Raw genomic sequence first — 16,655 nt, forward strand, 5'->3', positions numbered from 1 at the left:
GAATATTAAAAGTTCAGGGAAACAGAGTGGGTAAAAATGACTGCCAAGACTTGACTTATATGCCATAAAAATTAACAAGAAAAGCATTCATAACAAGCTATGAACAGAACATGATTATTTCTGTTGTTTTAACAGACAGGTATAAAAGATGTGTAACAGGCTAGATTACCAATGGTTCTGTGTTCAATGCCTCAAATTAAGGAAGTAAAGATAAGAAAAATGTAATTACAACAATGAATTTATAAAAACTGTATCTACAATTTATACAGAAAAATGCATTATGAATTACATTTTAGCACAATTTTCTTCATAAACATATTAAAACTCGTTCAAATAGATAAGAATATTGAAATCAAAACAAAAATAAACACTTCATTAAAATCATCTTGAAACGTCTATCCTTAGTATGCAGACATGATTGCAGTGCTGGGTTAAAAAAAAGTTATGCCAATACAATATAGAATTCTGTATGAACGAAATGTGCACTGTGACAGTTCCCCTAATTTTCCCCATTCTCTGATACTTTTCGCTTCTTTGGTTCACTTTCTTCGTCAACAGCCCTCTGCTCTGATGGAGCCTTCTTTATTTTCATCACAAGCCCCTCGGTCCGGGCCACCTGCATCACATCACACTTCCTGCCCTCACTGTTTGCCTTCATTTCCTCACTTTCCACTTTCTGGGGGGAGGTCTGACCCCGCCGTCGGGACTTCTTAATGAATGCCATGCCATGAACCCTCATGTGACCATGCAGCTGTCTCTCAGTTTCAAATTCGCGGTAGCACACCTTACACTCGAGAGGGTTAGCACTCTCTTCCTCTGACTCAGATTCAGGCTCCGGATCTACTAAAACTGGTTCCCTCTCAATGTCATCATCACTGTCCACATTTTCAGCAGGGTCTTCAATCTTGTTTTCTGTCAAGTATTTTTCAAAGTCTTTCACCTTGTGAACCATGAACAAATGTTTCCTAAGTGATGGTAACACTGAGAAACAGAGTCCACACTCATAGCACTGGAAGGTGTTTGGAGTCCGATGTTCAGCTATGTGATCCTTGAATGTAGACTTCTTTTCAGCTGTAAACAGGCATTTAGCACATTTGAACACGTCTTCTCCTTCAACTCGCAGTTTCTTAATGGGAGGCTCTGGTGTACCCTCAGGAGAGGTGTAAGAGCTTGTCTCCATATCAACAGAGTCACAGGGAACACCTGGCAAACCTGGAAGTTCGGCAACAATTTTTGACTCGTCAATCGACTTCATCTTGTGTTTAGACCTTAAGTGCTTCAGAAGCATGAACTTGATTGAGAAGAACTTGTCAACCTTTTTCTGGCGACACAGGAGACAAGGATAGTGTACACGCTTGCCCTCGTGGTCCATCATCAGATGACGCTTAAGAGATTTAGAGGAGTTGTGCATGACCCCACACAGGTGGCATGGGTGCAGGCCATGCTCTGCATTCATGTGTTCCTCCTGCTTTGACTTCCTGGTGAAAACAAGTGGACACTCCTCACACCGGTACTCCGTCACCTTGCTCTCCGGCATGTTTGTCCTGTGGAAGATCTGTGGTTTCAGTGATATCTCCTCCTCCAAGTCCTCCATGTCTTCCCCTTCATACTCTGCCTCAGAAGCGTTGTCCGTCACATAGTCCTCTCCAATGGGAAAATTTGTCAGCTTTCCAACATTGGCATCTGGTTTACCCTCTTTTAATTTCTTCAAAGCTGCACATGCAATTTGGTGACTTTTTAATTTTTTGGAGTCTGAAAAGAAAGACTTGTCACAAACATAACAAATGTAAATCTTTTCGCTATAATGGGAACGCAAATGGTGAACTTTTTGCGGCAATGACTTGAATTCCTTCTTGCAGTGGTTACACATATATTTGGTCTTATTGCCTTGTTCAGAACAGTTAGTTTCATTTCTTTCAGGAGCAGGGAGAGGCATGATTGGTCTTGGAATCACAGTTGATGGTTTTGTCACCTTTGTTTCAAGCACAGTCTGCAGACAGACATGGGTGTTAAGTTTCTGCACAGAGTGGCACAGCAATCCACATACCTTGCATAGCTTCAGTTGATTTTCAGAGAAAAACTTGTTTTTAGCCAAATGTTCATCAAACATGTGTTCAATGATTTCTACGTAACCATTGCTGGCTTTCCTGCACAGCCGACAATACAGGTGGTTTCTGAGACGGAGATGTGTTTCCCTGTGAGTTTTCATATCATCGTCCTTGGAAACAATGCTCCCACAGATTATACAGTAGCAAGCTTTACTGGATTCAGACAACTCTTTGTAGTGCTCTTTCATATGCTTAATAAGAAAATTGTGATCATCAATAAGTGTGGAGCATACATGACATCTGTAAATGATCTTTGCTTTAGGAAAGCCAGTGTGTCTGTCTTTGAAGTGAGTTTCGAGATTCTTGACCGACTTGAGTGCCATGGGACATTCGTCACACTTGTAGTAGTGCTCCATGTTGGCGTAGATGTGCTTCATGGCGCTGGATTCTGTGTACAGGGACACCTTACACTTAGAGCAGTGCAGCATGCTGAACATGCCAAAGTGCAAGCAGGACATGACATGCTCAAAATATGCCTCCAGTGTTTGCAAGCCTGTCAATGTGGTGGCTGTCCCATTTGCTGCAGATTTCATAAACCCACATTCTGGACAAACAAATGTCAATAAACTCTTCTCAATAAATTCCAATTTTTGGTCTTTGTATAAATTCTTCATTTCAATGATATTATGGATCCTTTCATGTGCTTTGAGGCCACACTTGCTGTGACAGATGACCACACAGTTGCTGCAGCTGTACTTCCCGCTCGCATCACCATCCCCCTGGAAGTGAGCCTTAATCTCTGCTGCAGTCTTGTACAGAAACTGTCGGCACTCCGGGCAGGTCTTTTCCTTCTGTACATAACCAGTATCCAGTTTATACCATTCAAAGTTTTCATTGGGTTTGATGTCATCATAGAAAGTTTTAATTTCAATTGAGTCGGATTTTATATGAATCGGAACTGCCTGAGTTTTTGCAATATTCAAATGAGACCTCAAGTGACTCAGAAGCTGACATTTGTTTGTGAAATCAATCATTTTGTTGCATTTCTCACATTTATATTTCAATTTCATACTGCATCTTCCCATGTGAATGTCAAGGCTCTTCTCAAAGTAAAACATGTCACCGCATTCATAGCATGAAAAAGTCTGCCTTTTGTCATTTTTCAGGCCTGCTGGAGGCTCAGGGGCTTTGTATGTAGGTATGGGGTTCTTCCTGGCTATCAGGTCTGTTATCTTTGTCACTCCTACAGAATGTACATTGATAGTCTCCAGCCTACTGCAGTCATCCACTTGCTTGCCAGGCTCCAGCGGTTTGTTGATTGGAGGGACCCAAGGTATGGTAATGGCTGTGCTGGTGGCTGGGGCGGATAACAATCGTCCTGCTGTGGCTCCACTCTGAACAGGGATTGCACTATTGACTGGGACCGATATGACTTGTCCTGCTGTGGAGGCTCTACTCTGGACAGGGATGGCATTGTTTGCCGAACTCATCAGCTGTAGAGGAACACTGTGTCTCACATTGCCCATCTGGATAACCTGCACAGGAAACTGGGGTGCTTCAGAGCCTGGCCCCACCCTTGCCATTGCTTGGACCACCTGGGGATTTCCTTTAGCCTTTGAAAGTACCAGTTTAGGGGCTCGGCTGGGTCCAGATCCCACCTTTCTTCCACTGTGGACATTTAATGGCTGGCCTCGGCCCCATGGTGGTCTGTACTGTGGGGCAGGGACACTCCTTGCTAAAACAGGCACCTGGTTCCTTGATATTACTGGCACAGGTTTGCTCCTGAACTGCCCATAACTACCTTCATCCAGCGGCTCGCTCTTCACTAAGACTGGGTGGACGACAGAGGGGGCAAGACTTGGGGCCAAGGAAAAAGCATTGGTTATCACTGGCAAGTTGCCAGCATTACTGCTGTCAGTAGTGGATTGGTTTTCTGACAGACTGTTTGTTTGCAGATTAGTATTCTTTTCTGAGTGAGCTTTTGATGTTGGCTTAACCTTGCCTGCAGAGGACTGGAACTGTTTATTGTTTGTATCTTGGTGTTCAATCTGATTGTCCAAGTCCGCTCCATCTCCAAACCCAATGTATTTATCAGTGACTTTTCTGACCTTGCTTGGAGGTGGCTTCCGCTTTCTTCTGCCATTGCTGGATTCTGTTTTACCATTACTTCCAGATACACTGCTCTTATCGGAGTCGGAAGGGGTCTGACTCCTAGAGGAATTGTTACTTGTAACTCCCGAGCAGACTTGTCCTGGCGATGACTTTGCTGAGTGAATACCATGGTCTTCAGCCTGATTGTCACTGACTTCGTTTTCCTGTGTAGATACCACATGATTTGAAGATGCAGATCCCCGATCGCATGGTAGATCTACATCCATCTCTGACAGCGACACAACATTTGTAATCATCAGACATTCACTAGAGTCATCAGTAGAGCTTACATTATCCATAGTTGGTTCTGAAATGACACATTCCTTTTCCTTACTTACTAATTTTTCAATGTTTTCATTGAAGGGATGTTCAAGTAACCCTGAATGCTCACTTTCAACTCCTAATGATGCATCGCTATTACTGGAAACCATGATTTCTGTCTCATGTTGAATATTTTGAACATCTGATGCTATGTCTTTGTACTTTGCAGTGTCAGTGCCATTCTTGCTTCCACTGTTCACTTGTAAAACTTCAGAAGAGGAGTCACTTTCTGAACACACAGAGTTTTCTTGAATACTCTCTGTAATGTTCTGCTTATCGGAATCATTATCAATGTCTACAGCGCCTTCATCAATAGTCAGAGCACATGGACTACTATCTAGGTCTCCATCATCAAACATTGGTTGGTTCCCAGCTTTTGTCATATCATCTACTCCATTTACAGCTTCAGTGCAATGCTTCTCAATTTCAAGGACCGAACTGCTTCTAACTACATTGTCAGTCCTTTGTTCAGCAATGGTTGCCTCCTCTACAGAAGGCCTGGGATCATTCTCCTCTACAGAAGGTCTGTGCACATTCTCCTCTACAGAAGGCCTGGGAACATTCTCCTGTACAGAAGGCCTGGGAACATTCTCCTCTACAGAAGGACCGGGAACATTCTCCTCTACAGAAGGATGGGGATCATTCGCCTCTACAGAAGGACGGGGAACATTCTTCTCTACAGAAGGCCTGGGAACATTCTCCTCTACAGAAGGCCTGGGATTACTGTCCTGTACAGAAGGCCTGGGATTATCCTCCTCTACAGAAGGCCTGGGAACATTCTCCTCTACAGAATGCCTGGGATTATTCTCCTGTACAGAAGGTCTGGGATTATTCTCCTGTACAGAATGCCTGGGATTATTCTCCTGTACTGAAGGTCTGGGATTATTCTCCTGTACAGAAGGCCTGGGGACATTCTCTGAAGATGCAAGATTGCAAGCTGGTTTATCATCAGCAGGAATACCAGGTCCTGTCTGGTAGGCTGTAGGAGCTGGATCCCTGACTTGTACAGTGCCACTTGCCGTTGGGTTAGGTGTTTGACTTCTAGCCAGTGCACCGCCTTCACAAGTGTCAGATCTGAAGCTGTCAGCTGTGATACTGGAAACGGGCTGCCCTGTGGTCAACAGCATTTGGTCGTCTCCTGGCTCATAGGAAACCTGAAACATACTGTCAATAATTAATTGTGTCACTTACTACTGATTTTGAATTTAAACTCTAGAAAAATGAGAGGGTTCCTCTACAGAAGGTTATTTTTATTTCAAATTATTGTATTAAAAGCTAGAGCTATCACAGAGGTTCTGGCTGAACACTAATATGGGTCATTTCAAAGCTTGAAATCAATCCCCTCAACATGTGCAGTTTTGTTATATATGTTTTCCCTCAGACTGTAAAGTGTAACCAAGTAACCCTTCAATATTAACACTTTTTAAGGCAGACTGCAATATTTTAAGACTGTCAAATAGTTATTTGCTGTTCAAAAACAACTTAATTTGCCATACAAAGAATATTAGCTGATGGTTTCAGTGTACTGTATGCGCAGTATTATGGTGCAGTAAAAATACAATATGGGAAAGTACAGATATTTAGCAATCTAAAATCTTGCAAAATGTCTTCTGGGGCCTGTTGATTACGAACAGTCTCAAGTCTGAGTACAGACCTAAGTTTCAAAACTGCATTTCTTCAGTTCATTGTATATTTCTTCTAGATCAGTATTGATGACAGAATTTGATGATTTTTTTTAATACAGTATAGGTGCTTTTCTGAGTCTTTGTCAAGATTCGGACTGAGTCTGTGTCAAGATTCGGACTGAGTCTGTGTCAAGATTCGGACTGAGTCTGTTTGTAATCATGGCTTCTGAGCTTGCTTAAGCAGTCCAGTAGTTGTGTTTGACTATTTTGTTAGTAATCATAATAATTTGTCAGAAACTCAACTGTTAGTGCCTAGACAACACTAAGACATTCTTAAAAGCTGATGTACATTAATAAAACTTTGTTTCTACTTTCAATTATAGGTCAGGCTGCTGAAAATATGAAGGATAAGATTCCTAAATGATTTATTTTGGTTACTCAAGTATTTATAAATATTTTAAATATGAAGATTACAAATGAACTAATAATTAACAACTAAGTAGAGTTGTTTTCAGAGCAGTGTATAAACTTCCATTGTACATGGTGATGCTATACACATTGACCTACATTTCCACCACATACAGACTGAATTTGGCCTCAATTACGCAGTCCACATAGACCCATAGTTATAAACCTTTGATATTTTATGACTCGCAACTGTCATTAATTTCATATATATATTTTCAAAATGACCAGCAATATTTCAAAAGATGTACAAATTTTATGTTAAGCAAGATTTGGGCATTATGGCTTACAAATCTTTATCAATCGTAAACTTAAGGCTGCTCTAAAAATAGCTTTTCATTAAATACACTACCTACGTTTATCTTGCCAATAATGGCCTGATAAAAGGTGAGTGAGATAAGCTATTTGTAGATATCAGTATGGGAACTGTGTGCATTCAATTTTTCATCAAATTTCTTCAAAATATGACATTAAAATGTAATAAATTATGTATATGTCTGCCCAAAACACAGAAATTAAAAAGAAGGAAATATTGAATCAATGGTTGCCCGGATGAGTTGTTGCTAGCAGTCTTGCTTTCTCTCACTCAGCGTCTCTGGATCAATAATGATTTCCCAATACATTCCATTAAAACTTTAAATGTTGAAACCCTTTTAATGATTATCTGAGAAAAAAAAACAGTTTCAAGATAAACAAGAGCTATCACAAGAGTAACTTCCCGACACACAGGATTAAAATGATTATTTTTATTATCCGGCAATTATAATTATGATATAAAACATGTCAGGTACTTATGTACTTCACATTGATTACAATATATCTCTTAAAATGTGGAAGAAGTTTTCTCCATTATTATTATTATCAATCTCCTCTTTACTGTGGAAATCATTTAGTCTTGATGGAGGTTTAACTGGTGCCTGTTTTGTGCTACAGCCAATTATTTCTATAGGTTCTTGATTTATTTTGCAGACTGATGTACTAGTTAATAACCTCTTGTTAGTTAGTCTTGCTAACTTCAATGTTATATTCTTTGATATTTGTTTTTATTATATGCTTGGTCTATTTTCACCCGTTTCATTGGTTGAAACACTGTTCCTTGACTGGAAATAGAATTTACGTCATTGACATTTTTAGCATAGCTTTTTTGGTGTTATAAACAACAAGAGCTGTCACAAAGACAGTGTGCTCAACTATTCCGCCGCTTTTAAGATAAGAATTGCAAAGTTTAAGTGAAAAATGCATGGATCACTGTTAAATAAGATTAAATGCAAAACCTTATTCAGATTTTCTAATTCAAATAATAAAGTGGCAAAATTTGTATAATATGCAAGATAGAGTTATCATACTTGATTGTTTAAAGTGTTTCAATGCAATACACCAAGTAGTTGCTGAGTTATTGACTTACATGTGCTTACATGCAAAACCTTAATCATAATTGCTATGTCGTATAATAAAGGGGCAAAATTGCAATAATTAAGTGCCATCATTTGCAAAACACAGTAATCTTACTTGGTTTTTAAGTAGGTTGGATGGTTGAATAGCGTTGTATAAAGTCTCAATGCAATACATCAAGTAGTTGCTGAGATATTAACCTATGAGTGCTTACATGCAAAACCTTAACCAGAATATCTAAGTCAAATAATAAAGGGCTATAGTTTGCATTATATTCAAGATAGAGTTATCTGACTTGATTAATTAAGTAAGTTGGATAGTTGGGGACACTTGTTTAAAGTTTCAATTCAACACATGATGTTTTAACCAAGATATTGACTTAAATGTGGTTACATGCAAAACCTTAACCAGAATTTTAAAGTCAAATAATAAAGGGCCATAATTTGCATGTTATGCAAAATAGAGTTATCTAACTTTGTTAATTAAGTAGGTTGGATGGTTGAGTACCATTGTATAAAGTCTCAATGCATCAAGTAATTGCTGAGATATTATCCTATGTGTGCTTACATGCAAAACCTTAACCAGAATTTCTAAGTCAAATAATAAAGACCCATATTTGCATTATATTCAAATGAGTGTTATCTAACTTGATTAATTAAGTAGGTTAGATAGTTGTAAATACATATCTAAAGTTTCAATGCAATTCATGATGCATTTGCTGAGGTAATGACCGAAGGTGCTTACGCATGCAAAACCTAAACCAAGGTGTGACGCCGATGCCAACGCTTGGGTGAGTAGTATAGCTCTCCTTATTCTTCAAATAGTCAAGCTAAAAATGAAAAAAGTTTTAAAAAGATTATTTCTCAAGGCATTTAAATAAAACAGTGATAAGTGATAATCCCTTCCCTAAGTGGCATAAATTGGCATGTGAAGGGTACATCTTCATTATTTTTCTGAATAAAAAATCGGCATATTTACGAAATCAAGATTCCATGAAAAATGAAACCCTCCTAGAAGGAAAAACTTCAGATAAACCATAATTGTAAAAGATAAAGGGCACTCTAAGACCAATTGGCTATCTCAAATTTATTTTTATCAGGCTCTAGTAGTTAGAAAAATAGATGATTAATAGGTATCAAAACAATAAACTGTTAAAATGGTGTGCTGCATAAACTCCACTATAGCTGTAATACTGGTAGTAAAAATTATGTTCTCGGCCTGATAACTTTTACAGAAACAATCACACTTATGCTTGATTATGAGACCCAAGTATTGAAGCAATAATTTTATAACTTCAGCAGTAATTCACTTAAGAAATTATTTGCAACATCCAACCAACCGACTAAACAACAAACCATATCCTATATACCACTTGTGCACTTCAAACTTAGTTTACTGGTATCTAGTTGTCCCTAAGCCCAAGATAGAATCAGTTAGCCCAAGCTTACCTGCTCAGCTCCACAATGCTGGTTTCGGCCATTAGACACATCATCGAGGAGCGCAGAGCTGTCGGGCATGGTAAGCTGGGACAGCTTCTCGCGCATGGCTGCTTCTGTCTCCGCAATCATACCAGAGAAGTCGTCACTCTCTTGACGACTGTACCCGGAGTCTATCCTGTAAAAACATGACATTGTATATCCATTGTTTATCACATGCTATACCTTGTTTCCAGTTAAATACATCCATCACATATTATTCTGTGATATATTGCTATATTGCTCTATATATTGCATTGCTCTATTTCTATTGATCAGAAAATATATAACTCCGTATGTTTGTAAACAAATTAATTGGCAAAACTAATTGCTTAATTGGCAATATTCTATGAAATCATACATTTTATTGGAATACACTGAATAGGAAATGACGTCAAGAAAGCAGGTTTCGTTAAAAGTATAGTGTTTTTGTTGTTATTCTTACTGGACATTGTCTTAATATGCATTCTACTTTTAACAGAATTAAAATTATTAGATATATCCATATATGGTCTAAAATTATTTCGTGTACCACATTTCTGTAACACATGTAGCGTAGAAAATGCCATAGCTTTGTGGTATTAGGCACATCACTAGAGCAGGTGACACAGGAAGGTTGTTTTTATTATTTTTTACTGGAAAAGCATGTAATAAAAATATCTGACACTCATCATCATGTAAAACACAATTTTATCCAACTTGTCCAGCAAATATGTCAGTAAAGCTTGCCTTTTTATGACCGTTCGTGTCCACTGGGGTTTATCTTTATTTACAACCCAATATATATATATTGAAAAGATAAGAGATAGAAGACTGATTTCTCAATCCTGGCACATGTTCGCAAAGCAAACATACATATATATATGTTAAAGTACCTCTATTAACTAAAAGACAAATATTACATGATGTAAATCATTCAAATATTCACTTTGCATGTCCATTTTCACCTTGCATTCTAAACAAGTGCACATTACACCAAGTTCTTAAATAGCACTGTAAATTTGTCAAAGTCACCAATTTATGTGTAGGCATTCATTAGCCAATGAAATTGTTCGATACAAACATTGTGCTTAGAAATAAAAATGGCCAAAAAAAGAACAAAACAAACTTGATGGGTGCTTTTTGCCAATTTGCCAACAACGTATAAAATGGTCAGAGTTAAAACTTATGATTCTTAACTGAACCGGATATTTATTTGGGTACAGCATTGCACGCACCATGATATTTACTGAGGTAATTTCATGTTTTGAATTTTTGCGAACATGTGTCCTAATGCAACAATATATTTATTTTGATGGATTACTCAATACTGTGTTGACTTTTGTATTTTAAAAGTCATTAGTTTCTTTACATAAGTCAATTGATAAATAAAAACATTATGTTATACATAGTCTAAGTCAGTTTCATTTTTTCGGAGAATCGCAAAACATTTCTTGTATCCCTTCTCTTTATAAATATATCTGGGATTGGTTAATGGTCCCAGAATATATATTGGTTATAAAATCAAGAGAAACCCCTGTGCTCTGTGAAAAATATACATCTATATTTACAGCTCAGCTGGTAAATTGGCCTGTATAATTTCCTATTTTGAAATGATGTCATATTTTCATTGACTGTAGAATTGATCATTACAGTGAATGATATATATATTTCTATCTTACATTAGATATTTCTGAGACTAATCTGGCACAAAACAATTACAATCAAGTCAGAAACAGTTAATGATGAAAAAGAAAAGAAAATATTCTACCCATCAAGGTCAGGAGCGTCTGCTACTCTGCTGTTCTCCAAATTGGTGTTGCCATGACAACCACTCCCAGGGAGGCTGGCAGGTGCCCTGATGTCTGATGTGTCTGTCATGACTCAAGTTATCAGTCTCTCCTGAAAAACATACCCATCAAATGGTCCATTATTTGTTTGGGTAAATCTTAATATATATACAAATCCTTTAGTTTATTTAAGAATTGCATTTTAAAAAAACTTTGTTCACATTTATTAAACAATGTACAGATTCAATTTAGTCTAAATATCCGTTTTGGAAGAGGCAATAAACCGGTCACTTCCTAGTTTTATGTCATTTTTGAGAAATAATCATAGCCAATCAATTGATTTTAATCCATTGAAAGAAAAAAATGCTAATATTAAAATACTCCTAAAATTCTTTGGTCAGTATGGCTTTATTATATTTCCTCAATAAATAACGGCACTTGGTTATAGAATCAAATGAATAACTTCGACCACATCTGAGAAACAACCTTTGACAGACGAACAGGCAAATCAAGGCTCAAAGCAAGGCTCCTATTCATGATGTTCCATTTGGGACAAAAGTTGTTTAAAGCCAGTCGAGCAAAAATAGAGGTGCAGGTCTTTTCAGGTGTACTGCTATATTTAGAGATATATCTATATTATATCTATATCTCCTAAAGATAGAGGTACACTCAAAATATAAATGTTAACCTCTATTTATGAAGGAGGTGTACCACTCTACTTAGACCTGCACTTCTAAATCAAGAGATGCACCTCTATTTTGTGCATTACATCTAATAGAAGGCTTTTTAACCCAATGGCACATGCTACCTATGTCATGTTAATTTAACAACTCCTGTATGTCGACCTTTTTACTGACCCACTTAATGTATATGTGCTTATGCGATGTTAATTTAGCAACTGCCTGAAAACTTTTTCCACACACTTATTCTGCTTGAATCAAGTAGCTATCTTAAACATAAACAGCTTTTAGCTGGCCACTGTGAACAATTACATTTATACCATATTATGCTATTCAAGTTAATGAAATTCAAAAGTGACATGCTGTTTTTATTTTAGCCTACTACAAAGATAACTTTTAAATCAGGCTATATCTGCCCTAATGGCGATTAAGATATTTTCACCAAATATCTTTGTGCAAAAAAAATGCATTAATTGTCTTTTCACAATACCAATTATGGTTATGAATATATTGGAAGTGTTCGGAAAGGTTTGATAACGTTTTAACTTTTTTGAAATCATGAGCAAAACGGGCATTAAAAATCGTCTGAAAAAAGTATGTTTCAAATACCATTCTAAAACGCTTAAAATACAGAAGTGTCAGAAGTACAATTATATGCATCAAATTTAAGCCAAATTCTGCAAAATACCGAAGTAACTTGCAGTGATATAGTATTTCAGGTAATGAATATTTACAACATCCAAATTATACATGCACGATTATGCTAAGCACAGTAATATACAATGTACACGCATTGTTTTAAATAGCCCAGATCACTTATATATGCAAAATTAAGTACAAAATATTCATTTGAACAACACAAAAACATATTCAAGAAAAATACAAATACTATCACATTTATATATAGTTTAAAATCAAAACCATGGTGATGTTTTATATATTTAGTTGAGATAGAAAGTAAATTTGCAAACAATAAACACAAATACGTGCACATAGTAAATATTGACAAGTCAGACTTAACATACTTCAACAATCATAACATCAAGTGTTAAACCTCTTTTCCCCACCAAAGCCAGTCTACTACCATGCAGTATTGATATGCTCTACAACCAGTCACTACATAGCCCTGTACACACATTGTGTAGCTCACTGATAATTTAACAAGGCATTGTGGGAAATTCTATAAATAACCCGGCCACTTGCCAATGTGCTTTATAGCTCTATGCATAATAAATAGTCTATATGCTATGTACAGTACAAGTCTTATGAAATGCTGCCTAAATTGTCATCAAATTATTCATGTTAAACATTACAAGCCTTGATTATGTCCTTCACAATATAAAATGCATTCCAGCTTAGTTCTTAACACTAAGTTGAAATCCAATTTGTATATTTATAGCTTTGATAATAAGAGGTGTAATTTATTGATCATGTTGAACTGAAACTTCATTATCATTTTTTGTAGTTAGTGGGATTTTCGGTTACATTTTTCCTTACTTGTTAAGAAAAACAGTAAACGATCGTAAAACTCATATAACTGACAATTGTAAATCACAAAGTCATTTTCTTGCATTTTTTGTATTGTTTTCTTATTTTATCACATCTTCTGTAAAACTGCTACATTCAAAAAGTTGTTTTTGTACCAAAAACTGAAATCAAGCTTCACAGAGCTTAATTATTTCCTTGAATAAATGCAAGAAATGCATAATGAGCTCCAATAGTAATACGAGCATTTTTTCAGCATAGTACATGTAAGCATAATTTAGACTCTAAAAAGGTTCCACACTGAAAAACTAGAATGAAGTTGATGTTCATTTACACTTTCTTAAATGATATATTTGCCATTGTTAACTCCGAGGTACAGTAGTCTTTACAATAACATTGAATATTATAAATTGCTCTTTTCACTTAATTTTTTTGATGTACAAGTTTGAAACAACTACATGTACATGAATGCATTTTGTGTACTTAGGTCATATGATATATAAGTGTAAAATAAGAACTTTATTGTTGGATAAACTTTGATATCATTTTCAATTTATATTGAATCATGATGAATCGCTATTATTTATTTTGTATGAATGCTGATGCATACCCTACAACGGGAATACGAATACTGGCGTGACAGTATTTAGAGATGACAACACACTTTTTGACCAAGGGAACATTTCCAAATATCAGCTTTAAATATTGCCAAGAAAAAAATATATATTATGATGTATATATGGAACATAAGCGATACATATTGATATAAAGGAAAAATAATTTCAATATTTTTTGCTGTCTTACATGACATATGTGTTGCCCGTTTATCTTAAATCAACAGCCAGCTTTTCACATGTAAAGCGCTTTCGTTAAAAAATAATAAGATAACCAATAGTAAAAGAGCAGAAAAAAGAGCAGCAAAGGTAAATTAAGACCTGCCTTCAGAGTCCACATAGTCTTAACACTAACAGTTTATTATAGATGAAGATCAGAGATAATTCTAGTCATGGAGGGTACCATAATGGCTGTTGTGTATCATACCATTGCATAGAATTTGTTTTCAGAGCAATTCAGATCTAACAGATGAAGCATAACCTACCGGGTACCCCTGTCTTTTCCTCTAGAGTGCTTTAATATCTCATTTAACATTGAACTTAACCATGAAAATAGTATAATATGTGTTGCCTCAATGCATTAAATGATAACAGGATTTTAAGGTCTGACACAACTTAGTAACACTATCGAACAGTTTAAAGCAGGACAGCTGTGATGAGGGATGAGTAAATGGATCACCTAAACAGTCATTGAAATTAGACTTTTGGTTGAACAAGCCCGAATTCATAAACTATAGCTTGGCATCAAACTTTTGAACAAGCCCTGCTATATAAAATTCAGAATTTAAGCAAGCCCGGAAGATATTTTCCCAGTGCAAGGCTTGCGGGCTTGTGTTGATTTCGACCACTGCCTAAATCAAGTTTTTTAATTTACATGCAATTTCTTGGACAATTTGAAAATTTTGCTATAAACATTTTGTATTTTTTTGCTACCAAAATTTCTATATTAAACAGGTGGCCTCTGGGGCTGAACAGTTTTGACCCCAAGATCATCATTTGAAAAAAACTAGACCACCAGACAAAAGTTTATTGGATATACAAAATATCATAGCTCTGGGTCATTGTGGTCCATGAGTGGTGGTGTTAGTAGTTTATATTCCGGGACCCAGCGTTAGCACATTGAAGGGTCCCAGAGTGACAGTTCAACTACCGCACACCTATCCTGGGCGGTGAACCAGTACTAGGTGCCTTCACTTCTGCAAGGAACTGACAACTTCTGTACATGCCAGGGGCAGTGGTACAGTGCCAATGGTCGTAGAAAGGATTTCATAACCAATCACAACAGAAGTGACCTGGTCCACCCGGGAATCGAACCCTGGTTGTCTGATTAACAGTCCAATGCTCTACCAACTGAGCTAACTGGGTGGTCCATGAAAATAATTTTTTTTTCTATTTATAGCTCTGTGGCCTCTAATGTGCAATGAGCTGGAACCATTTTTTGAAGGGACCAACACCAGGAATGTTTTCTGATTTTCTGACCCAGTGGTTTCTGAGAAGTAATTTGAAACATAAAACGTTCACAACGGATGAAGAACATAGAGTGATCACAATAGCTCCTCACCTTGAGTATACACATTTTAAGTGTTATTTTTGTTTTTCTGTGGGCCTAATAACCATAATATGTAGATTGCAATGACTTTCGTACAGATAGAAAACAATGTGGTCGTTGCTTTTTGTATATAGAAGCGCATGTAACTGTCATGCTTTTACAACAATCAAAGATATTTTTTGCTTTAGGGCTAGAAAATGGACCGTACATGTATAATAGTTTCCTTGAAATATATAGAGTTTTTATAGAATTAAAAATCAAGCTAAAATGATATGTTTGTTCATCAGTAAGAGTTTGTGGATTTGCATATTTGTAGGACTTCTAAGAGATTGTTACATCCCGATTTGCCACCAATATAAAATTTAACTCCCTAAAATAAAATGAACCTTGAAAGTCAAGTAAAGTGACCTAAGCTTCTGAAAGTCAATGAAATATTTAAAAAAAAAAAAAAAAGAAGCCTGTAAGGAGGGATGAGTTGTGTAACGGTTCATTATCCAGCACTTTACAATGAATTCTATGAAACGGTGCAGAGTGCAGTCTCCCTACTTTGACCTTTGTCGTTGCAACTTTGACCTAGGTCGTTGCTAAAGTATGGCGTGCTCAAACAAAGCACTTAATAATGTGGGATTGTCTGATGTTGTTTGAGCTTAAGCAACTATAATATATTGCATTATATAGATCTGTTCATAGCGGCACATGAAATGAATACATTATATTTTGCAAATGCGCTAGCTTTTATACTGATGTGCAACCGCCTTCTGAGTAACGTGCTAGATGTTCGCTGTCTTAGAGCATGGGGTCATGACTCATGGATTTGATGCCCATCAGAAGTACCTGAGCATATGTGTGTATAAAAACGCATTATTACTTCACATCCAAGGAATGCACTTTCATATTATCGGATATTTGCAGAAATAAGCTTCTTTCAAGAAGCTGATCACTTTAACATTTTGTTTTTGAACATTTTAAATACAAATAAAGACATATATTACCGAAAAGCTGTCAAAACGTCCATATTCTGTGTTCTGGGATGTTGATCGAAAATAACTTTATCTGTCATGAGCGTGACCTCGCCTTTTCC

At 36.6% G+C, this 16,655-nt stretch overlaps 1 protein-coding gene across 2 annotated transcripts; it reads right to left on the reverse strand.

Moving 5' to 3' along the window:
• Nucleotides 1-222: 222 nt before the first annotated feature.
• On the reverse strand, nucleotides 223-16,654 carry LOC128226967 (zinc finger protein 532-like). 2 transcript variants are annotated; one of them, XM_052937098.1, is made up of 4 exons: nucleotides 16,567-16,654; nucleotides 11,228-11,358; nucleotides 9,451-9,616; nucleotides 223-5,674 (listed from the first exon to the last, which is right to left on the reverse strand). In XM_052937098.1, exons 2-4 carry the CDS (start codon nucleotides 11,335-11,337, stop codon nucleotides 500-502), a joined length of 5,451 nt encoding a protein of 1,816 aa, XP_052793058.1. In that variant the 5' UTR covers nucleotides 11,338-11,358; nucleotides 16,567-16,654; the 3' UTR covers nucleotides 223-499. The 2 variants fall into 2 exon arrangements, with proteins under 2 accessions (XP_052793058.1, XP_052793059.1); XM_052937099.1 differs by lacking the exon at nucleotides 16,567-16,654 and adding an exon at nucleotides 12,952-13,053.
• Nucleotide 16,655: the final 1 nt, after the last annotated feature.

Source organism: Mya arenaria, chromosome 3, assembly GCF_026914265.1.
Source record: "Mya arenaria isolate MELC-2E11 chromosome 3, ASM2691426v1".
Classification (NCBI taxonomy): domain Eukaryota; kingdom Metazoa; phylum Mollusca; class Bivalvia; order Myida; family Myidae; genus Mya; species Mya arenaria.